Below are 27,269 nucleotides of genomic sequence, written 5' to 3'. Positions count from 1 at the left end.
TGTTTTTGCTGTAATAACAGTCATCATCATCATCATCATCATCATCATCATCATCATCACTGCCAACAACAATTCTTCACTTTCAGAAGTGTGGTATCTGTCATTACATCACTGGCCTGTTCCTCCTTTAATGAGTACCCACAGTTAGCAGTCATCCTCTCCCCTCCCTTTCTCTCCCTACCTTCTGTTGGTCCTGAAACCTTTTCCTTACAGAAGGTTTCTTTCAACATAATTCTCATCTGCCCCTTTTTTTCCCTCTTAGGTACACCATCACTCTCTCTTCTCTTCTTCCTGCTCCCTCTAAGTAAGATGATTGTATATAGTGTCTCTATTTTTGCTAGATCTCATCCTTCTCATTACCTTCAGTCTATGATGTGAAAATTCTGCTAACTTCATCAATTTTTATTTTTGTTCTAATTACTTTACTTTTCCCTCATCTATTCTTTCCATTAAATACTTCTACAACTGTGATTATTATCCTTGAAAGTTTTTGGTTTTATACTTTATGCCTTGGGAGCTTTTATGTTGTTTTTTTTAAAGTATGTATAAATACATATTTCTGTTCCTAACATATCATACCATTCTGATATCTAGGAAGGAACCAAGCATTTCCCTTTGGTTGTTTTTCTCATCATATGTTTGGTTTCTTCCTGTTCTACCAGGATCTGTGCTTTAATTCACATAGGAATGACTTCTCCCTAAGATACAAGGCAGAGTAGCAACTATTCTTTAAATTACAGTCTTAAGAATTGCCTGATGCCCAGAAAGGTGACTTCCCCAGGCTCACACAAGCAGTATGTATCACTGGTGGGACTTCAACTCAGGTCATCTTGACTCTATTCACTTTACCACACTGATTTTTGTAGTAGTAGCAATACAGCAGAGTATTATTGCATTTATATCATAGACTTTACATTAGTATATAGGGGTGGGGAACCTTTGGCCTCAAGGCCACACCTGGCCCTCTAGGTCCTCAAGAGTGGCCCTTTGACTGAATCCAAGTTTCACAGAACAAATCTTTTTTTTTTTTAAGCAATTGGGGTTAAGTAACTTGCTCAAGGTTACACAGCCAGGTGTTTCTGGGTGGATGCTAAGTATCTGAGCCCGGATTCAATTCCCCAGGTCATCCCGACACTGGGGCCGGTGCTCTTACTCACTGTGCTACCTGGCCGCCCCTCACAGAACAAATCTTGAGGACCTAGAAGGCCACAGGTTCCCTACCCCTAGATAGTGCTTTATGCTTTTCAAAGTACTTTCATATGTGTTAAACACAGCAACTCAGTTCATCTGGCTTAATGCATCACCTTATTTTAAATCTTGTTTTAGATGTCATTTTGCTTTTTATCTTTCCTCAGATTAAAAAAAAAAAACCCAAACCTGATTTAATATAGTTCCTTTAAGGAAAGTTGATTGCTAGACAAAATTTTGAAGGGCAAAGGAATTTCATTAGAGTATTCAATTCAAGAAGTATTAAACACCTACTTTGTGTCATTTGAAGCAGCTAGGTGTTAGAGAGATGGGTCTGGAGTCAGAAAGACCTGAGTTCAGATCCAGCTTTGGACATTTACTAGCTGTGTGACCCTGGGCAAGTCTTTTAACTTCTGTTTGCTTTAATCCACTGAAGAAGGAAATGGTAAATCACTCTAGTATATTTGCCAAGAAAACTTCATGGTCAGCATTAGCATGCTATGGTCCACAGGGTCACAGAATCAGATACAACTGAGCAAACGAACAGCTTGTGTCATGCATGGCCTAGGTGGTCACTGCTCGCCCTGGAGAAGCCTACAATCTATTGGGGGTGGAGGAGGGACAGAAACAATAAGCATATAGATAAGTAAATCAAAATACATATGTGATAAATACAAAGTTTGGTTTTTTTGGCAGGAGAAGGAGTGTCTAGGAGGTAGGGAGTGTTAAGGCCTCATGAAGGCAGTGGCACTCCTCCTAAGCCATGAAGGCACCTTTGGATCTGAAGAGGGAGAGGTAAGGAGAGCATGCCAGATAAGGGGCAATCTGTACAGAAGATGAATTGAGGTAGAAAATGGAATGCTTGCTGTGTATGAGGAAGAGCAAGGAGGTTAGGGGAGGGGGAAGTAAACCATTCTCCATTCAGTCACTAAGGTGATTTTCCTAAAACACAGGTCCAATCATATCACCCTTATACCCAATAAACTCCAGTGGCTTCCTATTGCCTCCAGGAGCAAATGTAAAATGCTCTTTAGCCCCCTCCTATCCTTTCAGTCTTATTGCATCTTAGTCCCCCATATGTATTCTTTGATGCAATGACAATGGCTATTTCATGAATACGACATTCCATCTCTTGGCTCAGGGCATTGTTTCTGGCATCCCCCAGGCCTGGAATACTCTCCCTCCTCTGTTCCAAATACTGACCTCCCTGGCTTCCTTTAAGTCTCAATTAAAATCCCATCTTCTACAAGGAGCCTTCCCTAACCCCTCTTAATTTCAGTGCTTTCCCTCTTTTAATTATTTCCTATTTATCCCAGGTAGAGTTTGCTTTGTATATATTTGTTTGCATGTTATCTCCCCCATTATATTACAAGCTCCTTGAGTGTAGGGGACATCTGTTGCCTCCTTTTGTAGCCCTAGTCCTTAGCACAGTGCCTGGCATATAGTATGTGCTTAATAAATGTTGACTGACTAATTGAAATTAGTCTAGAATAATAGGTTGTAGCCAGATTGGAAAAAGTTTTCAATATTAAACAAAGAAGTTTGTATTTTTTCTCAGAGGCAATAAGGGATTCTCTATATGGATTGACTCTTTTTGTGATTTCATTCACATAGCAAACCTTAGTAAGGAAACCCCACCATCATGTGTTAAACACAACTCAGTTTATCTGGTTTAATGCACTACCTTATTTTAAATCTTGTTTTAGATCAACACCATCTTGCAACTTATATTCTTAAGAGAGTGGCCTGGTACACTGAGAGGTTAAGTGATTTCCCCAGGGTCACACAATAAAGGCAGTCCTTTATCCTACATCTTTCTCAGCCCTTTATTGGCATGATGCCACAGCATGGTATGGTTTAGCTATAGGAAATGCACAGGCAGTTGAAAAGATTTATCAGCCCTATGAAACAGAGGCTTAACCTGAGACCCAAGGCACAAAGGGCCAGGGAACAGCAAAAAAAATTTAAAAAACTGAGGTGAGTAGCTACTAGAGAGTGGCCCAATAGGTGTCTTCTAATTAAGGCTGTGAAATAAACTGGAAGGCTCCTCTCATCCTCCCTGCCCAGCTTCTATTAGCATGTTAAGGGCTTCTGTTTTCAAAAAGAGTTGTAGGACTTTAAATTGTAAGAGTATGGCAGTGGCAACTTTTCCTGGCCAAGAATTCCAGCTGAAGTCCAAAGGTGGAAGCATATTCTACAACCTCATGTCCCGTGGAACTGGGCCTTCCATTAACTAGGAACAACCAGGGGAGAAAAATAATGAGTGCCAGCTCATCACCAGCATCAGCAGGAAGCAATGTCTAGCAGAGACAATGATTCTCATGAGGACTATGGGACTGAAGAGCAATAGACTGGACATTACCAAAGGATTTTGGCGTCTGTGAAGTATTAGAGATAGGAGTTTTCCCTCCACATGTGTTTTAGTCATACATGTTCCTTATATATGTTTATATCTGTTCTTGCCTCTAATTGTTGCGGTTTAAACCCAGGGATGCCAAAAACTGTTGGGATTTCATGATGTGTTGTGGTGGAACCGTCTCAAAGAATTCAGAGTCAGACCACCTCTAATCCAAGTATAGGCATTTATTGAGATTGACGCCTCTCATGAAGCAGGCTAATTTCCAAGAGGAACCAGCAGCTTTAAAGAAAGCAAGATAGATTTTTTATAGGGTAAAGATGCAATTACACAACAGAAATTTCCATAGAATAGAGGAATATCATTAATATTAAAAAGGCAGGAGGAGTTTGTTAAGGAATTAGGTGTTAAACATTCTGGTCATTCTGTCCTCCAGTTGGCTAGCTATTGTGGTCCTCTCTTGGGCTAGACAGATGATGTGATTGTTAGGAGAGAGATCAAGGCTAGGTAAGTAGATCTGAGAATCATCTGCTTAGAGATGATAATTTATTAGGAGAATGCCCATGGCAATAGTAGAGAGGAAGATGACCTGATGAGATCCTCAGGTGAATTAGTATGGAAGGAAAAGAGAAGAGGTTCCAGGAAAAGAGCCCTGGGGGACACCCAACATGAATGGTTTCCACCTGAATTAAGATCCAGCAAAGGAGATGGTAATGTATTACTGCCCCACATCTGCTTCTTCAAACCTCTGGTTTCCTTTCTTTGGCTCACAATATCTACCTACTTATCTACCTGGCTCCAGCCATGTTTCATGTTCTATCCTGCCCATCTTTTAGTCCGATTTAGCATCTAGACCACAGAAAATAACCTGGGGAATTTAGGCAATGAGGTGGCTCAGTATATAGAGTGTCTGACTTGGAGTGGGGGAGATTTTATGCATCCCTAAAGTTTAGCACAGTGCTTGGCATATATTAAGCATTTAAATGTTTTTACGTTTTTCATTCACTTCTTCATGAAGATTTTCCTGGTCCTCCCCCTCCCCCTCCCACCCCAGGTTGCTAATGCCTTTCCAGAAAGGAATCCTTGCTTCTGTTTTATGTATACCTACATATTTGCATATGTTGTCTACCTAGTTAAAATGTCAGCTCCTTGAAGTGAGGAATTCTTTCACTTTTGCCTTGGAATCTCCAGTGCCTAGCACTGTGCCTGTTACAGAACAGATTAATAAATCCTCGTGGATACAGTGGAAAGGGGCTCTGGGCTTCAATGGTACTACTTGTTTAACTATGGAAAAATGACAGTCCCTGAGAACCTGAGTCTCTTCAGCTGTACAGTGAGGGATTTGGAATACATGACTTTTAAAGGTCCCTCCCAATTTTATAATACTTTTAACTACCAATTTTTTTTTTTTTGCTAACCAGGTGCTAGTTAATTTTAAAACCAAATCCCATTTTGGAAATAGCACCCTCTGCTTCTAGTAATTTTGGCTGCTGGGGAAAGGGAAGAGAAAGAAAAACTGATGTATAAGAAAAGACTTTTTTAAAATATGGGCTTACATGCTAGTAAATGTTTAACAACTACTTCTCCTTTCCAAAAATGTACTTAAGACATACTTTTAAGTTTATTGTTGTTATTCAGTTGTGTCCTACTCTTTACTGGAGTTTATTTTTTTTCTTTCTCCAGGTCATTTTACAGACGAAAAAACTGAGGCAAACAGGGTTAAGGGGGCTTGCCCAGGGTCTGTAATATTAGCATTTTTCTCTATCACTTTTTTATGGACAATGAACAAAACTACCCTGGATTGCCTTTCCCAACTTTCAAGGTCTAAATACTTAAATTGAAAATTTAAACAACAAAAATACACCTAAGACACTACTTTAAATTAAATCTGAATTATTAACATTTTCTTCAAAACTTTAAGTCTAGATAATCAACAGAACTATACATCCAGCTCTGATTTCCAAGGTCTACATATTTTTACACTTAACAATCGGCTCTCGGGAGCAGGTTCAAGCCAGCTCCAACACACCCTTGCTAGCCGGTGACAACAAACAGAACTGAAAAAAACGCTCGGGTCAGATCCCAAGCAGATAAGGGAAGCGAGGCCTCTCTGTGAGTTTTAGTGAACTACATTTCCCAGAAATCCGATGGGCGCTCGGCTTATTATCGACTGGCTTACAGTGAGCCAATACGTGAGACATCACGCAAAAGACCAATCACAGAGGAATGGGGGCGGGCTTTTTCTCTTTCAGAGGTTTGCTTGCCGTTGGAATCCAATAGGACGGGACTGGGGGTGGGTGAGAGGGAGGGGAAATGCGCGAAGCTCCAGGCGACTTCGATTTCCGCCGGTAAGCTACAAAGGTGCCCGCCTACTCGGTGTATTTAGCGCTCCAGTCTGCGCCCTCGAGCGTCGCGGAGCTGCGGGGGAAGAGCTAGGAAGTGCTTTCTCCCTCCTGCACGTGGGTGCAGGAGCCGCCCAGGGCGGACCAACCCTTGGGCGGGCTGCCCCGCCCTTCTCCCTGGCCGCTAGCCCCTGTTCCTCCCGTTATAGGACGTTGATATCTTGGGCAGCCCGGGGCCCGGTAAGACTTGGCCAAGGCAGGCGAGACTTAAGGCGGAGGGGGCGGGGAACTCTGCCTCTTTGGCACCGCAGGCCTTTTGAAAAGGGGGATTAAGCCTGTGTTTATGCTTCCTCTCTTCCAGACCCTCCCGTGGTTTGCTAGCCCCAGCATCTGCCCCGTCTGGGGACAGTCGTCGCTTCCCGCTCTTCCGCCTTCCTTTGTGTCTGTGCCCCAAGGAGCAGCAGAGTGCGCATCATGCCACCTACTCTGGAAGAGCTGCAGTCCCCGGGTAATTGCGAGCGAGCAGGCGCCCGCTTGTGTTCGTTGGCGCTCGCCTCTTTCATGCGTCGTCTCAAAGATTTGGAACGTTCCGGGACTGGGCAGAGCGCCCCCTAGAGTCAGCCTGGGCGTGGGCCCCTGGTGGCCGCATTTTGACAATGACTATTTTTTTTAGGGTGGTGGTGTTGCCTAGGTCCTACATTTTCTTAGCCTCATTTTTCTTTCACCTCCCTTCCACAAACTCTGAAACTTCGGAAAGGCTGCTGGGAGAACTAGAGCCTGTCCTTAGGGAAAACAGATTTGTTGATTTGGGCACTTACTCTGCTTTATTCTAATTCCGGAGGCAGAAGGAAGATGCTTCAGGAAGGGTGACCAGGGAGAGGTACAGGGAGCTGGCCGCAGACTCAGCTAGGTTAAGCCTGGGATAGTTGATTGGAGCCAGGAGTTAGCAAGACCCGAGTTCAATTTCGACCTCAGACAGGACGTGGGGCTTATAATGTACTGTCTTACATGGTTATGTAATTCTGTACCTGGCACATAGTAGGTGCTTAATACATTTTTGAGTTGCATTGTTTTCAGGCTAAAAATGAGATAATATTTGTAAAGTGCTTTGCAAACCTCAAAGTTTTATTCAGGGTGTTCCGAAACTTATTAGTGAGTTTTGAAACTGTTTAAAACAGCAATAAGACTTGGAGCACCCTATTTTCAGCAACATTAAACTTAAGTCTTTGTTATTCTAATCAGGTTGAGCCAAACAAATTCTAATTTCCTCCGGGTATAAATTTCTTCTTCGATTGTTTAGTAGTTCTGTGTTTGGAAATATTAGCATTTGGGGTAGAAATAAGTGGGTGGGAAATGAGATCTAGCTACTGAAGTTATATAATGAAATTTTAAGTGGTTCAAACTGTGGACATTGTATGTGCTTAGAGAGGAGTAATGAGGAAGGTACTGTGAGTTCCTGCTCATGCCTTAAGACATGGTGATCTGGACAGATGGAATAGTTTACTTATCAGATTTAGAGATAAGGGAAGAATTTAGGACCAAACAAAATTAAGGCAATCCAAAACATAAAATGAATAATTTTATTATATAAGATTAAAAAAGTTTTTGCACAAACAAAACCAATACAATGATAGTTTGAAGGATATAGTTTGAAGGAAAGTAGAAAACCGGGAAAAAAATTTATAGCAAGTATCTCTGATAAAGGTCTCATATATGTAGAGAACTGAGTCAAATTTATACGAATACAAGCCATTCCCCAATTAATAAATGGTCGAAAGACATGAACAGGCAGTTTTTTTTTTTAAGCAATCAGGGTTAAGTAACTTGCTCAAGGTTACACAGCCAGGTGTTTCTGGGTGGGTGCTAAGTGTCTGAGGCCGGGGTTCGATCCCCAGGTCAATCTGACACTGGAGCCGGTGCTCTTACTCACTGTGCTACTTGGCCGCCCCTGAACAGGCAGTTTTTAGACAAAGAAATCAAAGCTGTCTATAATCATACAAAAAATGCTGTAAGTCGCTATTGATTAGAGCAATGCAAATTAAAACAACTAAGGTATGACCTCACACCTATCAGATTGACTAATATGGCAAAAAAGGGAAATGATAAAGGTTGGAGAGGTTGTGGGAAAATTGGGACATTAAAGCATTGTTGGTGGAGTTGTGAACCAATTCAGACATTCTGGAGAGCAATTAGGAACTATGCCTAAAGGGCTATAAAACCATTCAGACTCTTTGATCCAGCAATACCACAGCTAGGCCTTCATCCCAAAGAGATTTAAAAAAAATATAATAGAACTATTTTTATAAAAATACTTATAGCAGCTCTTTTTGTGGTGACTAAGAATTGGAAATCAAAGGGATGTCCATCAATTGAGGAATGGCTAAACAAGCTGTGGTATATGATTGTGATAGAATATTATTGTTCTGTAAGAAATGACTAGCAGGATGATTTCAGAAATGCCTGGAAAGACGTAAGTGAACTGATACTAAGTGTAGTGAGTAGAACCAAGAGGACATTGTATGCAGTAACAGCAATATTGTACTTATGAAGAATGGTGAATGACAATTGGACTCAAAGACAGCTTCTAAGGACTCATGATCAAAAATGCTATCCACTTGTAGAGAAAGAATTGATGTTTGAATACAGACTGAAGTGTGCTATTTTTCCCTCCCTTCTTCCCTTCTTTCCTTCAGTCTTCCTACACAAAATGACTAATATGGGAATTTTTTATGCAATTGCACATGTAATACCAGGTTGCATACACTCTCAGGGAGGGGGAAAGGAAAGGAGAGATAGAATTTGGAACTCAAAACTAAAAAAACCCAACAATAAATATTAAAAATTGTTTTTACATGTAATTGAAGAAAAAAAATAAGAAAAAAAACCAAAAAAAAGACTACAGAGAAAGTGAATGGGAGAAAATGACAGTAGCTTTTCTGGTTGTTGGGATTGGCATGATGACCCAGAGTCGTCATGGAATCAGTAACTTCCTGGTTCCTACCCAGCACCAGACAGTTGTCAACCTTGTGATACACATGGGCAATTCACTTTCCCTTCTCATCTGTAAAGTAGGTGTAATAATAGCTGTAACTGCTCCCTTCAGAGGCAGCATAGATGGCACAGTGGATAGAGCTCTGGACTTGGAGTTAGGAAGATCTAAGTTCAAATTTGGCCTCACACTTCCTAGCTGTGTGATCCTTAGCAAGTCACTTAACCTCTGTTTGCCTCAGCTTCCTTATCTGTAAAATGAGGAGTGATAACACCTACCTTTTAGGGTTGTTATAGGGATCAAATGAGATAATATTTGTAAAGTACTTGGCAGTGCCTATCTAGTTGTTGTTCAGTCACATTTTGTAACTCCATGGACATAGTACGCCACGTCCTTCAGACATCTGCTATCTCAACTTTCTCCCGGTTCATGTTTAATGTTTCCATAACACTATCTATCCATCTCTTCCTTTACGTTCCGCTTTTCCTTTTGCCTTTAATTTTTTCCAACATCAGGGTCTTTTCCAGTGAGTCCTATCTTCTTGTTATGTGGCCTAAGTATTTAAGCTTCAGCTTCAGTAAATAGCCTGAATTAAATAAATATTAACTGATTCATTCTCCTTGCTGTCCAAGGGAGTCTCAAAAATCTCCAGCACTACAGTTCAAAAGTGTTGATTCTATGGTGTTCAGCTTTCCTTATAGTATAACTAACTCCCCAAACCATACATTGCTACTGGAAAAACCATATCTTTAATCATGTGCATCTTTTTTGGCAGGGTGATGTTTCTGCTTTTTAATACATTGTCCCAATTTGCTCCTTCCAAGGAGCAAGAGTTTTAATTTCATGGCTGCAGTTGCCATATGCAAGAATATTAACTGACACTGCTTCCATTTTTTTCTTCCTCTGTTTGCCAGGGAGTGATGGGGGACCATTTTCCAACATCTTAATTTCTTTGAGGTTAATCTTCAAGTCAGCTTTTACATTCTCCCCTTTTGTTCTCATCATGAGGCTTCTTAATTTTTTCTACTTTCTGCCATCAGTGTAGTATCATTTACATATCTGAGATTGTAGCACATAGTAGGTACTATATAAACATTTGTTCCCTGCTCCTTTCACTTTTCTCCAGAGGAATATTGTAAATATTGTATTGTCATATTGTAAAAAGTGTTGTTTAAATGTCAGCTACTATTATTAAATAAAATGTAAAATGTAAACTTCTTGAAAGATTTTTAACAATCCTTGTTTTCCCCGAACAGACAGTTCATAGTGACTTAATAGATGTTTACTGAATTGAATTAAAGGATGGAACAAAAGAAGTTAATAGAGATTATTTAGTAATCTTCCTTTCTAGAATTCAAATTCAGGCGCTTGGGGTCAGGAAAATCTGAGTTAGAATCTTGCCTCAGACACTTTCCAGCTGTGTGGGATGGGTCATTTTACCCCTTTTAATTGCCAATTTCCACATTTGTAAAATGGGGTTCATATAGCACCCATCTCACAAGGTTGTTGTATGTATGTAAAACACTCTGTAAACCTTAAAGTACTATATAAATACTGTCTTATTTTAAATAAATGGATTTGGAGACATGGATTTTGAAACCAATGGACCTGTGATTCATTTTTTAATTTTTTTACTAAGTTGCTATAAAAAGGCCCCAATTTGCTGAGGCTTAGCCAGACTTAGAGACCACTACTCTTCTTTCTACTCTCCTTCCATATTATCTTGCCCTCTCAAGATTTACTGATCTCCTTACTGGGTTAATTTCCAGTTCCCATCTCCTTTTTAGGTGGTTAATGAACCATCAGAGGAGACTGAGAAGGATCTAATAGGCCAGAAGAGAACCAGGACAGAAACCCAAGGAGGAGACAAGTATCCACAACGAAGGGGTGGGTGATCTAGAGAGGGTATAAATAGCTAGGCTTTTTCTAGGGCTTTTAAGGTTTGCAGAGCCCTTTACATGTTATTTCTATTGACCCTTGCAGCAACGAGTGAAGTAGGGGCTATTATTATCTGCATGCTGTGCTGTAGGAAACTTGAAGCCTGAGAAGTTTGATTAGTTTGCCCAGGTTCAAATACCTAGTAAATGATTAAATGAGGATTTAAACTTAGGGCTCCCTGGCTATAAGTCCAACACTAGCCACTGTACTACCTCACTGATATCCCTAGGTGAGGAAGGAAGAAGACTGAGAAAGGTCATCAGATTTAGCAATAAAAAGGTTATTGTTAACCTTAGCTCAGTTTTATTCTGGTGAGGGGGTGCAAGGGTTAGACGTGAGACCATAAGGAGTTGAGAATTCCTCCGGAGGCAGAGAAATGGAGGCATTTTTTTCAAAGTCTCAGTATCCCAAACTTCTGGCATTTAGGACAATGTCCTTCCCCACATTCAGTCCTCCTCCTCCCCTATTTTACTTTACCTGTCTAAATTTGGCAGCAGTGGGTGGCCCCACTGGTAACAATTTGGGCCTGGAGTCAGGAAGACCTTTGTGCCCTGTAACACTTGCTAGCATGCCTCAGTTTCTTCAGCGGAAAAAGGAAATACACTAGCACCTACCTCCCAGGTTGTTGTTAGGATCAAATGAGATAATATTTGTAAAGTGCTTTGCACAGTGCCAGGCACCTAGTGGTCAGTTAATGCTAATTAGATTTGGAAGGGGCCTTAGCAATCATTGGATTTACCCTTCAGATTCTCACTCTACAGATGAGGAAAGTGAAGCTTCAAGGCTTTAAGTGATATATTCAAAGTAACATAGCTGATTAATCCCAAAGCTAGAAATGGAAACCTGGTTTCCAGAGTATTCAACTGCAGGATCAACTTGACCTTCTCAAGGTCTGGGCATTTTTAGTTGACTAGGAAAATGAAAGAGTGTTGTAGGGAAAACAACATCTATTTTTTTTTTAGTGGAAAATTGCCCATGCGAGAACAGGAAGGCCAAAAGGGAGTCAGATTAAGTACAGACTAGAAAATAGAGGGGCCTTCCAAGAAGGCTGGCAGTGTCCTCCAAAGTCAGCAAGTCATCAGGTGTCCTGTATATACTAAAGATTAGCAAACTAGAACATCTTTGCTTGTGGTACAGAAGATTAAAAAGGACACTTGGAATAATACCTGTGTCTTCTTTCTGAAAAAGGTGTTCCTTAGTTATATTCTCACTCCCTACAGAAGCAGATTGATATAAAGGTTTATGTGCTGTGTGTTCCAGGCTTAATCAGTAAACTCCGTGTAGATGATGTGGACAGGACTGATAGAGGACAAAGTCCTGCATTTGGAACCAGAGAACCTGGGTTTGAATTCTGACTCTGCCATTTAGTAGCTATGTGATTTGGGGTAACAAACTTAACCCTTCTGGGCCTCAGTTTCATAACAGGTAACATTTACATAGCACCTACAGTGTTGTGTCAGGCACTGTGCTATTACCTCATTTGATCCTTACAACAATCTTAGGAGATAGATGCTATTATTATCCCCATTTTATAGATGGGGGAACTGAGGCAGCCAGAGGTTAAGTGACTTGCTCAGGGTTGTATAGCTAGTAAGTGTCTGAGGCTGGATTTGAGCTCAGGTCTTCCTGACTCCAGGCCCAGTTCTCTATCCAATATGGCATCTGGTGAGCTGCTCCTATAATGAAGGAGTTGAACTAGAAGGCCTCTATGGGTTTTTTCTAACTTTTAAAAAAAATTTTTTTTTAGCTTTTTTTTTTTTGGAGGGGGGGATGCAGGGCAATTGGGATTAAGTGACTTGCCCAAGGTCACATGGCTAGTAAGTTTTAAATGTCGGAGGCTGGATTTGAACTCAGGTCCTCCTGACTCCAGGGCCGTTGCTCTATTCACTGTGCCACCTAGCCACCCCAAATATATACTTTTTTTTTTTAAAGCAATCGGGGTTAAGTAGCTTGCTCAAGGTTACATGGCCAGTTATTTCTGGGTGTGGTGCTAAGTATCTGAGCCCGGATTTGATCCCAGGTCATCCCAACTCTGGGGCTGGCACTCTTACTGAGCCACCTGCCACCCCTTCTTTCTAACTCTTAATTCTAGGATCCTCTAAGTCACTGGTACTTTGTAGCAACAACTTCTCAGACATTGTGGGGGCAGGGGAGAAGAAGTGAAGAGAACCATTGTGAAAACATTAACCAGACTGTGTAACTTGTAACATTATAAATAACCTCAGGGCCAAATTGCTAAGTTGACTTACATACCTAAAATTTCTAGAGGGTTCTGTAGGAACTTAGGACAATAATAATAACCGATATTTATATTGTGCCTTAAAGTTTACAGAATACTTTCCTTATAGACTTTTTTGGGCCTCACAAAAACCCTGAGAGGAGAGTACTACAGATATTCTTATCCCCATTCCACACATGAGAAAAGTGAGGGACAGATTGGTTAAGTGACTTGCCTATGACACAGCTAATAAATGTCAGAGGTGGGACTTGAACCTATTTTGTTCACTGTCAGGTCCAGCACTGCCCATCTTGCACTAGGCTGTATCATTTAATACTCCTCTATTTTAATCTTTTGCATTATGGTCAAAATGAGGTATCCTCTTTACCTTTGTATCGTCCTCTGTACCTAGTGCTGTTCTTAACCCTTAAATGATCCTTAAATGTTTATTAAAGTGAATACAGGGAAATAGGTAGAATTCTGTGATAGTAATATATATACCCTGTTAAAACAAAGGCCATCTAGTTTCTACAAAGGGAAATCATACCTAATTAATCTATTATTATATAAGATGATGGTGCAGGCTTCCAGCATCTTATGCCTGGACTTAAGAGAGAGCCTACTGATTGACTTTACTACCACATTTTTCCCCATTCAAGTCCACTGTCCTCCACTCAACTGTCAAAATGTTCTTCCTGCAATTTAGGTCTGGCCATGTAATCCTCTTAATAAACTCCATTGGCTCACTATTACCTCCAGGATCACATGTAATATCTTCTTATCAGCATTTAAAGCCCTTTATAACGCCTTCCCTCCCATCTTTTTGTTCTTCTTATGCCCTGCCATGTATTGTATGATAGTGGCACTGGCCTCCTTGCTGTTCTGGAGCAAGCTATTTTTACTCACTGATTCCTCCCTGCCTAGAATGCGCTCTCTCATCTCTACCTTCTGGTTTCTGTGACATTTTAAAATCCCACCTTCTACAAGAAACCCTTTTGGATTTCTCTTAATTCTAGTGCTTTCCCTCTCAATTGTTTCCAATTTATCTTATTTATATCTTGTTTGTACATTATTTTTTACATATCTCCCTTATTGGATTATGAGCTCCTTAAGAACAGGGGCTGTCTTGCCTTTATATCCTGGTGTGTAATAAATTTATTAACAGATTGATTATTAGAACTCTTTAAGAGGATTATTAATGTTAATAGGGAACCCATGGGTGTCAGTAGTTTTGAATTTAGAATTTTTGACATTTCCACATGTGTAGTGAATCAGTTAACCAGTGTGATTTTTGTTGCTGGGGTAGAATGTTTTGGCTTAGAGACAGACAACAAAAGATGGGGATAAGCAGGTGTATCTCCTTATGGGAAATGTACCCAGTGAAGCCCATGAGCAGTTGTGCAGAGATGAGTCTTATTAACTGCCTTTCTAAAAACTTTTTTTTAAATAAGCAGCATGAAAGAGTGACTATCTGAGGAGATCTCCCCAAGTTTTAAGATAGTAGTAAACTTTTCTGGGTATTAAAATGCATAGCCCATGGGGAAAACTACAGTAATGTCTTGTGAGGGAATTGTATTACCCTTTTGAATATAAACTCATGGTCAAGAGACGATGGAAATGATACTGTAATGAAGTAGAAAGAGACCTGGATTTGGATTTGGAGAACCTGTGTTCAGATTTGGGTTCTGCTCCTTGTGACTTTGGACAAGTCACCTCAACTATCTGGGACTCAGTTTCCCTATATGTTAAAAGATGGATTGGGTTGTTAGCCTAGGTCGCCCTCCCATTGTGTACAGTCAGTGAAAATCAATGTATACTTTGGCCATGTATGCAAGTAAGTATTGCCAATTCTGTACCTTTAATCTAACAACTCTGCCTAAGGGAGGGAATTATGCTTTGTTAATCAGTTTTTTGGAGTCTTAATTTGTTATTTTTTACATCATTATCTTAAATTCTGTGTTTCCTAACTCTAATAGTTAATTTAAATATATTCTAAAATAGTTCTAGAGCAATAATTATGTAAATAAATAAAACTCACATTTCAACAAACATAATAAGTTCTTACTGTAAGACAATGTACTAGATAAAGAAGAAGAGTGAAGAACAGTCTCTGCCCTCAAAGAGCTCATTTTGTTGGGATAAAATATATGTTTGCATAAAATATACAGTTGTCTTATTGTTTTTGAGTTGTTTCAGTCCCACTCAACTCTTTGTAACCCCATTTGGGATTTTCTTGGCAAAGATACTGGAATGGTTTACCATTTCCTTTTCCAGCTCATTTTATGGATGAGGAAACTGAGGCAAATGGGGTTAAATGACTTATTCAGGTTCACCCAGCTAGTGTTAGAGGCCAGGTCTTCCTGACTCAAGGCCCAGCCCTCTAACCACTGCATCAGCTATGCTGACCCATATAATGGTCATTAAACACATAATAACTTCTGGAAGGAGAGAGCTCAAAAATGTGGGGATTAAAAAAAGGTTCACATAGAAGGTAGTATGTGAATGGAGCTTTTAAATATGTCAAATCTATTTTTAAACATTTTAAAAAAAAATTAACAAGCATTTATTTTTAATCATTTCCCTATTAGAAAAAAAGAAACAAAACATTTATAACAAATATGCATAATTAAAACAAATTCCTCAGTTGTTTATATCCAGACCTATGTGTCATCAGTACCCTGCCTTGATCTCCTTTTTGTCAGCATGTTTCATCACTGTACCCAGTCCTTACTGGGTACAGGCCCAAGCTGAGACCTTTACCCCTTAGGCCAAAAGAATTTGAGTCCCATTAGTCCATAGGCCTTGGAAAACCCCACCTTGAACTCTCCTTGAATCTTCTCACTTGATCTGACTTTTCATGCCCAAATCTGTTACCTTTAACCTAACCTAGCTCTTCATAGTCTATTATCTCCAGATCATTTCAAGGGTACTTCCCACCCTTGATCCCATCAAAATCCCATTTTCTTGGTTCCTGGTGTCTGACCTCTAGTTACCTCAGCTACTGGCCACTCCCATCAAAACCCTAAACCCTTCCTCTAGTTACCCCAGACTACTTGAACTATATCCCTCCCTCAGTCTTGTATATAAGATCTGTCTTGCCTCCATGAAGGTCCTCAGATTCGATTTGACCTGCTTGTCAATACAAGCATCATAAAGACTCAGATTTCTTTAAGAGTCTAGCCAATGGTGAGATTTCTTAAGTCTGGCCATATGGTGGATTTTTAATAAACTTTGGCTGAAAGAAGGCTTGAGTTGAATTCATTCAGGAAGGACCTTGTGTGTCAGTATTTTAGGGTCCTGAGCACCCTTAAATCTCAACATTTTTGGCTCCCTGACCGGGAAAATAGCTAATCTCAAGTTCTTCAGCCAATACTGGAAGTTATGTAAGCCTATCCCTTTCTCACCCTCCAAGCACTTTGGAGGTGCTTTTCGGGCCTGACCTCTCAGGTCTCATTAGGTCAGACAGTTAGAAGGTTGTCTCACACTCAGCTTGACACTCTCAGGTTCTTGGTCCAGTGGTTATTTTCGAGGCCATGGACCTAGGCACATTGTCTGAAGCATGGAGGACAAGGACAGATGCCCTATATGGAAGTGTATGCCTAATTCTTTGGGTTCTTTTGGTGCCAGAGAATTAGGAGGGGCTTCCAGCCCCCATGCCTACAATGGGTCAGTTCTTTTCAGTTCCCCAAAATTCACCTTTGGGTTGTCTTTTACAAAATTAGGAAATATTTAGTTTCTTTAAAGAACTTTAAAAGAAAAAGCTAGTATTCTTTTGCAACGCTGTTTAAACCTCAGTATCACCTAGAGGACCACAAAATGTGACCCATTTTGGGGAGTTTACAAAACAATACTCTTCTTGCAGTTATACTGTTACCTGGAAGGAAAATGGATAGAAATTTCCTACATGATGGCCTTTGTTGAGCTCTCTTGGAACCCTATTCTCAGAAAAGACTGTAAGATGCTCGTAGCTAGAGCTGCCCTACAAAGGGGCAGTGGGGGTCAACTGGACATTTTAGATGACCCCTTATGGTCCTCAGGGCTTTGGCTCCCCCTTTCTCTGCCTCAGCAGCTCCTGTCCCCACCCCAATCTCTACCAACCCCCTTGCTTCCCATTGTCCCTCCCCCTTTGGCCACCCCTTTTCCCCTTGGTTTTCCTTCCCTTTTCCTCTAGCCCACCCCTCATTTCCTGCCTCATTCACCTTCCCTTTCCTGCCCTGCATCTCTTCCCCTGGCCCCCTCTACCTCATTGACCCCTGCTCTGGTCCCAGCCCTGGGTCTCTCTGAGGCCCCTCCCCCTGAGGTGACACCTACTTAGCTTTCAGCCTCCGGTCCCACCCCCATGGCAGTTTCTGGGGTATCTCCCCCTTTGACCCTTTTGGCCTCCTCAGGTGCCAGCTGATCTTTCCCCTTCACAGCTAATCAGAAGAGTTTCTGTTTTATCCTAGAGGCAGTAGGGAGCCACAGGAGTTGACTTTTGAGTATTGGAGTCACGTGACCAGATCTATACTTAAGGAAAATTATTTCTAGTAGCAGTGTGTTAGATGACCTGGAGTGGGTAGCTGTTTGAGGCAGGACAACCAGTTAGGAGCTGATTACCATAATCTAGGCAGGAAACTGAGGGCTTGAAATAAAGTGATGCTATATGAGTAGAAAGAAGGAGTCATGTATGAAAGATATTGTAAAGGTAGACTGTTAGGATTGGGCAATACTGGATATGTGGGGTGAGGGAGAGGGAGGAGTCTGGGGTAATACTGAGATTTCAGATTTAAGTCACTACAAGGATTGTAGTACTTTCAGCATAAATAGGGAAATTTGGAAGATGGGGGAGGTTTTAGGGGAAAAGAGAACATGATTAGTTTTGAGTATGTTGAATTTTAAAAGTCAGTAAGCATTTATTAAGTGCCTACTATGTGCTAGACACTAGGGGAATGAAAAGTAAAAAAAGTTTCTTCTCAAGGAACTCACAGTCTGATGGGGGAACAAAAGATGCAAACATCTGTCTATCTGTACATATGCATACACACACATGCACACACATGCTGGGCGTGCACATAGGCACAGGATAAATTGTTGATAATCTCAGGAAAGGCACTAGTGCAGGGTGGGGAACCTGTGACCTCAAAGCCGCATGTGGACTTCTAGGTCCTTAAGTGCGGCCTCTTGACTGAATGCAAATTTCAATTGTTCTATAAAATTTGGATTCAGTCAGAAGGCTGCACTTCAGGATCTAGGAGGTCACATGTGGCTTTGAGGCCACAGGTTCCCCACCCTGTACTAGAGTTAAGGGGAACTAGAAAAGCCTTCTTGCAGAAGGTGGGACTTAGGTAGAGATTTGAAAGAAGTCAAAGGAACCAGTAGTTGGAGATGAGGAGGGAGAGAGGTCAAGGCATGGGAGATAGTTGGCAGGAGAAATGTTATGTAAGAAGATTGACCAGTTAATAAGGTGCCAGGTTATGAAAGGCTTTAAAAGACAACAGGATTTTTTATATTTCATCCTGGTGATAATAGGAAACCAATGGAGTTTACTGAATAGGGGGTGATATGGGCATATCTATGCTTTAGTAAGATCACTTTGACAGCTAAGTGGAGGGGGGACTAGAGGCAGGGAAACCACCCAGCAGGCTATTGCAGTAGTCCAGGTGTTAGGTAGTACTGTGGTGGTGACAGCAGTGTCAGAGGAGGAAGAGGTGTATATGTGAGATATTGGGAAAGGTAGAATCAATAGAAATTGATATCTAATTGGATATGGAGGAATACAAGTGAGGAAAGAGTTGAGATCAACATTTAGGTTTCCTGCCTGGGTGACTGAGAGTATGGTGGTATAATGGAGAGGATGGGATGGTGTTACATTGCCACACCTGCACTCAGAGTGATAATCTTGACAGCTGAATAGCAGATGGTCTGGTATGGAGAGACTTAAGGCAGGGGGACCAACCAGTAGGCTACTGAAATAGACCAGAGGTGAGGGTATAAGGGTACATGCCTGGGTGGTTGCAGTGTCAGGAGAGGGAAGCATATATGAGATATGTTAGGAAGATAGAAATGGCAAGGTTTCATGACAGATGGGATGTGGAGAGTTGAAAGAGAATGAGGAGTTGAGGACAAACCAAGGTTTTGAGTATGGATGACTGAAAGTATGGTGGCTCTCTTGACAATGATAAGAAAATTAGAAAGAGGAGAAGGCTTGGGGAGAAAAGTAATGAGTTTTGTTTTAGACCTGTTGAGTTGAAGATGTTTATGGGACATTCAGTTTGAAATGGGTAATGTGGAAATGTGAAAATGGAGGTCAAGAGAAAGGTTAGGATTAAACAAATAGATCTGAGAATCATCCACCTAGAAAAGATAGTTAAATCCATGAGATCTGAAGAGATCACCAAGCAAAATGGTCTAGAAGAAGGGAAAGGGACCCATGACAGAGTCTTGGGGGATACCTGCTGGTTGTGAGCAGACCTGCATTAAGATCCAGTAGAGGAGACTAAAAAGGGGAGTCTGAAAGGTAGGAGGAAAACCAGGAGAGAGCAGTGCCATGAAATCCCATAGAGAAGAGAGTACTAAGGAGAAGAGAGTTCAGGAGTGTGAGAGACTGCAGAGAGGATTGAGAAAAATCCATTAGATTTGGAAATTGAAAGATCACTGGTAATTTTGGATGGCAGTTTCAGTTGATTGATGAGTTTGGAAGCAAGACAGCAGATTAAGAAGAGAGTGAGAGGAAGGGAAGAGAAGGCAGTGAATGAAGCATGCCTCTCAAGGGGTCGACCAGGAAAGAGAGAGGAGATAGGGAACAGTAGCTAGGAACCAGCATGGGATTGGCACTCAGAAAAGGGACTAGGGTTGGAGGTAAAGATCTGGGAATCAGTCTGTATAGAAGTGATGATTGAATTCATGAGAGCTGATGAAGGTCACCAGCTGAGAGAAGATGGAGATAAAAGTGAAGAGGGCCCAGGAGGGAGCCTTGAGGGATGCCAACAATGGGAGTGTCATGGATGAAGTGCTGAGAATGAGATTTCTTTGGTAGCTATTTATTGCGGTTGTTCATTCTGTCTATGTGTACTCTTTCTTGGACTGTGAAACTGTCTTGTGTTGATGGCTAAATCTTGAGTATTTGGAGACTGACAGTATAAAGGCTTGGGGATCCAGAACCTTCTGCCTGTCTTTTCGTCATTCCTTTGCATAGACAACCGCACTGTCTGGCTTTTTTGGTACTTTGTGATCTATTGCATGGGTAGAAAAAAAAAAACTACTTTTTTTAGCTAAAAATGTATGGGGATGTAATTTTTCATTATCATTATTATTACTACTAATGAAATGATTGATTTGTATTAATGGTATATTGTAATTACTTTTGTTAATCCTGCCTTCTATTTTTTGGGGGATTTAATTGCACAACAGAAGTGGGAAACAGAGGGTAGTTCTAAGCCTGATGTGGGGGTACTACTGTCCACTGGTAATTCTTGGAAGCTAAAGTGACATTGAAGCTTCCTATTTGCTATTTGGCCTTGAAAACTCTGCCCATTTGACTTTGCTTTGAAATGGGAGCAATAATAGCTTCCAGGAGTATCATTATATAAGAGCCTAGATAATGATTATGGTACTATTCAAAATGTTTTATTATGGTTAGACATTGTTATAATTTTATGAAAGCATTTTATAAAGTATATCATTGTTCATCTTTTTTGATGCAGTATAGTTATGGCTTATAGCATCTATGAACTTAATTCTTTGATGTTTTTCTACTATAAACTGGCTTCCTCCCCAACTTTTTGGGGAGAGCATGCCTTTATTTTTTAAAATGAATTGTTTGATTTTAATTATTCATCTTTTTTTTTTTTAAAGCAGGAAAAAAAATCCTGAAGAATGATATTGAAGCTATTTTGCAGGAGAGGATCATGGTGTTGGATGGCGGTATGGGGACCATGATTCAACGGTATACTTTGAGTGAAGAGGATTTCAGAGGACAGGACTTGAAAAACCATGCCAAGCCTTTGAAAGGCAACAATGATCTCTTAAGTATAACTCGACCTGATATCATTTGCAAGATCCATAAGGTATTGTACAGTACAGTTCAGTAAATGTCTTTTACTTATTCTCTTCAGAGTATTGTAATAGGCATCGGGGGGGAAAAATGGAGATAAGATATGGTCCCTGCCTTTTGGGAACTTAGGGTATAATAGGCCATTAAGATTCTTTCATGGGTAGCCAACACGTACAATATTATACATGTGCATTAGGCAGTTACAAAAGTTATATATAAAGTTCATTACTAACTAGGAGATCAGGGATGACTTTCTGTAGTAAGACTCATTTGAATAGGGTTTTTAAGGATATTTAGGAATTAACAGAGAAAAAGGAGAGAGAGGGCATTGCAAGCAGAAGGGATAGTCTGAACAAAGACTTGGAGGTCTTTGTGTATGCATTGTGTGTCCACATTGGCTGGAGTGTAGAGTGGATGGAGGAGAGTGATTAAAAACATTGAGTTACATAAGGTGAGCATGGCCCAAGTCCTGGAGGCTCTTTAGTCCCTAGTAGATGAATTTGAGCTTTACTTGGGAACATTGTATGTAGGGAACCATTAAAAGTTTTTGAGCAGAGAACTAGCTAATTGACTGATTAGGTCTTTGCACAAGTAAGATTATCCTGGTAGTAGTATGAAGGATAGAGGGTAGACGTGAGAAAAATTATCATGAAGCAATAAATAAAGGCCTACCCCTTGGGTGGTTGTCATGGGAAGAAAATCAAGGGGATAGATTTGATAGATTTTGTAGAGATGGGATTGATGGGTCATGATCACTATAGCTGCAGGGTAGTTTGTCATTGAGTATCTCTCTTACTTGGAACCATATATACTAAACCATGAAAGGAATATAAAAAGGCAGAATCCCTGCCTACATGGAACCCCTAGGGAATAAAAGCCAGTTCTTAGAAATCATATAAAATTTATCTCAAGAGGTTGGTTCTAGGCATTTTCCATTTTTTATTTCATTATTATTTTTTAAAATGGCATTTTTTGGAGTTTGTATAAGACATTTTGTTGACTCAGGACTAGAAGGGATTTTAGGGTCATTGAATATGTCCTTGTACCTTTGGGCATAATTCAGAGGGACTGAATTTACTTTTGCAGTGAGAAAGTTTTTCTTTTAGAGAAGAGTCATGTTATTGCTCAGCTAAGGAAAAAGGTCCTTTAGATACAGAATAATTCTCAGCCTTTATCTTCTTGAAGATAATTCAGCAACTGGATGATATCTGCAAGGACTAAGGGGATAGGTTAGAGGTGGCTTTGTACTGGCAGAATGTAGAAGGACCTTTAGTGTAGGAAAACCAAGAAAGCAGGAACACAATTCTCTTCATCAACCCTCACTTAGAATGGGAACATAGACTCCAGTGAAATTCAGCAAATACTTTTTATTTTATTTTTTAAATTACTTTTATTTCTCAAATGCTTTATTAACTTCTGATTTACATCATTCATTTCTGCCAGATTTTGAGTTACAAATTTTCTCCCCATTTTTCTCCTACCCACTGCCACAAAATAGCAGTCCCACAGGATATCCCCTCCTCCAATCTGCTCCCTCCCATATTTTCTCCTATACCCCTTTAGACTTTTCCAGTGGATCTCTATGCCCCAGTGCCTGTATATCTTATTTCCCAATTACATGTAAGATGGTATTAATAATGGTATATATATATATATATATATATATATATATATATATATATACACACACACACACACACACACACATACATATATATATTTAAATATTTGATTTGAAAACTTTGAATTCCAGATTCATTCCCTTCCTCCCTTGTCACCCACCCTTACTGGGAAGATAAGCAGTTCAGTATAGATTGTACATGTGTGGCTAATGCAAAACAATAACATAGTAGATACATTGTAGAAGACTGACTATATTTCCCTCCCTCCTATCCCACCTCCCACTTGTTCTGTTCTCTACTTTGATCTCGTCCCTTTTCAAAAGTGAGTGCTTCCAACTTCCCTCCCCCCCAGCCTGCCCTCCCTTCCATCATCCCCCCTCTCATCCCCTTCCCCCCCTACTCTCCTGGAGGGTGAGATACACTATTTAGTGTGTATTTCATTCCCTCCCCAATCCAAATTCAATGGGAATAAGGTTGACCCATTCCCTTTTGCCTTCCTATTCTTCCCCTCCATTGTAACCATTTCCCCTTGCCTCTTCTATATGAGATAGTTTACCCCATTCTGTCTTTCCCCATCTCCTCTCATTATATTCCTCCCTCACCTCTTAATTTCACCTTTTAAGTATCATCCCTTCCTGTTACATTGGTCCTGTGCCCTCTATCTATATATACCTGTAAACATGTATACACACATTCACATATGTATTCATATGCCCATATACCCTCATATATAGACATATATATATATATATATATATATATTTCTATTCCCTTCAACTACTGAGAAAGGTTTCATAAGTTACAATTATTGTTTTTCCATGTAGGAACGTTATAGTTCAACTTTGATAAGTTCCTTATGATTTCTTTTCCTTGTTTACCTTCTCATGCATCTCTTGCTTCTTGTATCTGAATGTCAAATTTTCTATTCAACTCTGGTTTTTTCATCAAGAATGCTTGAAAGTCCTCTATTCCACTGACTGACCATATTTTCCCCTGAAACATGATACTCAGTTTTGCTGGGTAGGTGACTCTTGGTTTTAATCCCAGCTCCTTTGACCTCCAGAATATCATATTCCAAGCCCTTCTATCCCTCAGTGTAGAAGCTGCCAGATCCTGGGTTATCCTGATTGTGTTTCCACAATATTCAAATTGTTTCTTCCTGGCTGCTTGTACTATTCTCTCCTTAATCTGGGAATTCCGGAACCTGGCTATAATATTCCTAGGAGTTTTAGGGATCTTTTTCAGGAGGTGATGGGTGGATTCTTTCAACTTCTTTTTTGCCCTCTGGTTCTAAAACATCAGGGCAGTTTTCTTTGAGAACTTCCTGGAAGATGATTTCTAGGTTCTTACTTTGATCATGGCTTTCAGGTAGTCCAATAATTTTTAAATTATCTCTCCTGGATCTATTTTCCAGGTCAGTGGTTTTTCCCATGAGGTATTTCACATTGCCTTCTATTCTTTCATTTGTTTGGATCTGTTTAACAGCATCTTGATTTCTCCAATCTAATTCTGAAGCAATGATTCTCCTTATTGAACTTTTGAGATTCTTTTTCCATCTGGCAAATTCGGCTTTTTAAGGCATTCTTCTCCTCATTGCCTTTTTGAGCCTCTTTTGCCATTTGAGTTAGTCTATTTTTTAAGGTGTTATATTTCCTCAGTCAGGTTGTTGACTCTCATTTGGTAATTTTCTTGCATTGTTCTCATTTCTCTTCCCAATTTTTCCTCCACTTCACTTATCTGCTTCTTAAGGTCCTCTATGGCCTGTAACCAGCTTGTATTTTCCTTTGAAGCTTTTGGTGCAGGAGTTCTGACTTCACTGTCTTCCTCCTGTTCCATGCTTTGCTCCTTTTTGTCCCCAAAGTAGGAGTGTAATGTTAGAATCGTCTGTCTGCTTTGTTTCCTTTGCCTCGACATGTCACCCCTCAGTCACTTGACCCCTGGGCTTTTTGCCACAGTAGGACTCTGCCACCAGACAGGATAGCTTTCATCCCAAACGCTGGGGTTTTCTCAGCTACTGGAGGTATTAGTTGGGTACCCTCTCTGAGGTCTCCACATGCTCTGGCAAGCTGGACACACGCCCCAGGACCTCCACCCTAGACTGCAATCCAGATTCAAGCAGGTTAAAGCAAGAGTGATTACCCCTCAGACTGGTGCTTGGTCCCCCTACACTCTGCAGGCTAGGAGCTGAAGCTGCCACGTGGTGCAGCTGGCTCAGTGGCTTCTCGCCCCAGGGGCCAAAGCCATGCACTCCCACTAACTTGGTCCCAAAGTCCAGACTGCACTGACATCTCACTTTGTCCTCTGCATCTATGTGTTGATAAATCTGGAAATGGCCACAGCTGCTGCTGATCTGGGGTCCCTCCGGGTGGCTGGTCAGGCCCGCACTGGGGCTAAAGCCTCATGGTGGGGCTGCACTGTGCTGGCTGATTCCTGCAGGCTGGGCTGTTCTCACCAGGAGATTAGCTTCTCTGTGTCTTTTTGTGGGTTCTGCAGCTCCAAAGTTTGTTTAGAGTCCCCTTTTTACATGGGTTGGGGAAGGTGGAAGCCAGAGCAGCGGGGAGGTCCTGCTTCCACTCTGCCATCTTGATTCCACCCCCCCCCCTTCCCCCTAGCAAATACTTTTTAAATGCCTTCTTTTCCTATATGGTCCCTTGAAAAAGCCTTTTTTTTTTTCAGGAAAAGCAGAGACTAAATAATTAGTTCTTTCACTGAAATTTTAGAATATTCAGTAAAATCTTGTTATAAAATGAATGGATGAAAAAGCACCAGGATACTGTGTATTTGTGGATAGGTGAATGTGAGAATGTGAGCTTTTTGAAGACAAAGACTGTCTTACATTTGCATCTGTGTCCTTCCTTGTCATCTCAAGTAGTGCCTGGTACATCATAGGATCCTAGACAGTAAGCACTTTACAATAATAATAACACTTTTTATAAAACTTTAAGGTTTGAAATTACATACTTTACATACACACACACAGATATATACATATGCACATATGTGTACATCTATTTTTCAATCCGTTGGCATTTTTTCAGTACCCTACTCTGTGCCAGGCACTGTGCTAAGGGCTGGGGATACAAAAAGAGTCAAAAGGTCGTCCTTGCCCTCAAGGAGCTTGTAATGTAATGGAGGAGACCTCATGAAAACAAATGTATGCAAAGCAAGCCATCCACAGGATAAATGGGAGATATTTAACAGAGAGAAGGCACTGGAATTAGAAAAGGGTTGGTGAAAGCTTCCTGAAAAAGTGGAATTTTAATTAAGGTTCTAAGGAAGCCAGGAAGGTCAGTAGTTTGAGTGGAGGAGGGAGAGCATTTGAAGCAGCCAGAGAGAGAGTTCCTCAAGCTTGGAGATGGAGTGTCTTGTTTATGGAACAGCCAGGAGGCCAGCACACTGGATCACAGAGTACATGTTAGGAAGTAAGTTATAAAAAAAGCTGAAAGGTAGCCTTGGGGGGCCAGGAAGACGAGGTCATGAAGGACTTTGAATGCTGAACAGGGGATTTTGTATTTGATCCTGAAGGTAATAGGAAGCCACTGGAGTTTATCTGCATCTGTGTATGTGTAATGTAGGACTGATGAAAGTCCTTGGGTTATATTAGAGGATATGTAGTAGTTACAATACCGAGGGGTCCTTAGAGCCTTGCATTGTCAGGGCAGATGGTAAGGCCCAAGGACTTCAGGTTGTAGGGGCAGAGCAGGTCCTAAGGCCTGGTGGTCCTTCATCTCTTCCATGCTGTGGCTGGGCTGGCATCTGAGGGGCTGGGGTTGGGGAAGGCAAGGGGGAAAGGGCACATCACTAGTGGTTCCTTTCTTCCCTCCCCTCATATGCTATGCTACTTTCCTAAACTATACTAGGGAAAAATCAGGAAGGTGAATTTAAGCATATCTAAAAATGTTTTATTTCAGAAATAAATAAAATGTGCCATTTTTATGCTGTAGAAACTATTATTATCAGACATAGAAATGAGTCTGTAATAATATCCTTTTTTTTTTAACTGTACCAGTGATATTAGGAGTATGTATAGAAAACTCCCAATGAGGAAATTTCCATTCAAAGACTAGCTGTGTGACCCTTGGTAAGCTGCTTAACGTGCCTGTCTCAGTTTCCCTTGATGCAAGATACAAATATTACCTACTTCACAGGGCTATTATGAGGTTCAAATGAGATAATATTTGTAAAGCACTTAACACAGTACCCAGCATATATGCTTAATAAAATTTTATTCCTTTTAAATGCTTATTCTTTTACCAGTACAGATAATATACTTGCTCTGCAAATTATAATAGTCTTAGAGAGTTGACTGGTAACTTTGAAAAAATATGTGACTTGCCTGTGGGTTACACAACTAGTATTTGTCAGGGGCAAAACTTGAATTCAGGGTTTCTTGATGCCTAGTTAAGTTCCATATCTATTGTACCATCCGAAATCTTATTATGTACATTATAGGTAACTAATGTCAATGAAATGTAAAACTGACCTAATTCATTACTTCTTAGAAATAAATCATTAACTTTGAGAGCTGAGGTGTCAAACATGTGACCCATGGCCCACACTCCCAAATCGGATTAAAATATAATT

The 27,269-nt window shown here is 40.6% G+C and overlaps 1 protein-coding gene across 3 annotated transcripts in view; it reads left to right on the top strand.

Moving 5' to 3' along the window:
* The first annotated feature begins 5,775 nt into the window (after positions 1-5,775).
* The window catches only part of MTR (5-methyltetrahydrofolate-homocysteine methyltransferase), a 149,633-nt gene continuing 128,139 nt past the window's right edge, over positions 5,776-27,269 (top strand). Inside the window, exons 1-3 of one of the 3 annotated variants that reach the window (XM_069064488.1) lie at positions 5,776-5,892; positions 6,248-6,394; positions 20,865-21,076. In XM_069064488.1, coding sequence (XP_068920589.1) covers positions 6,361-6,394; positions 20,865-21,076 — 246 coding nt within the window. In that variant the 5' untranslated portion in view covers positions 5,776-5,892; positions 6,248-6,360. The other 2 variants (XM_069064489.1, XM_069064487.1) reach the window with 2 other exon arrangements.

Source organism: Petaurus breviceps, unplaced genomic scaffold, assembly GCF_028583685.1.
Source record: "Petaurus breviceps papuanus isolate PSGF00001 unplaced genomic scaffold, PetGlider_PUasm1.0 90633, whole genome shotgun sequence".
NCBI classification, from domain to species: domain Eukaryota; kingdom Metazoa; phylum Chordata; class Mammalia; order Diprotodontia; family Petauridae; genus Petaurus; species Petaurus breviceps.
Note: the sequence above shows the minus strand (reverse complement) of the source record. Positions and strands in the feature narration are given on the sequence as shown.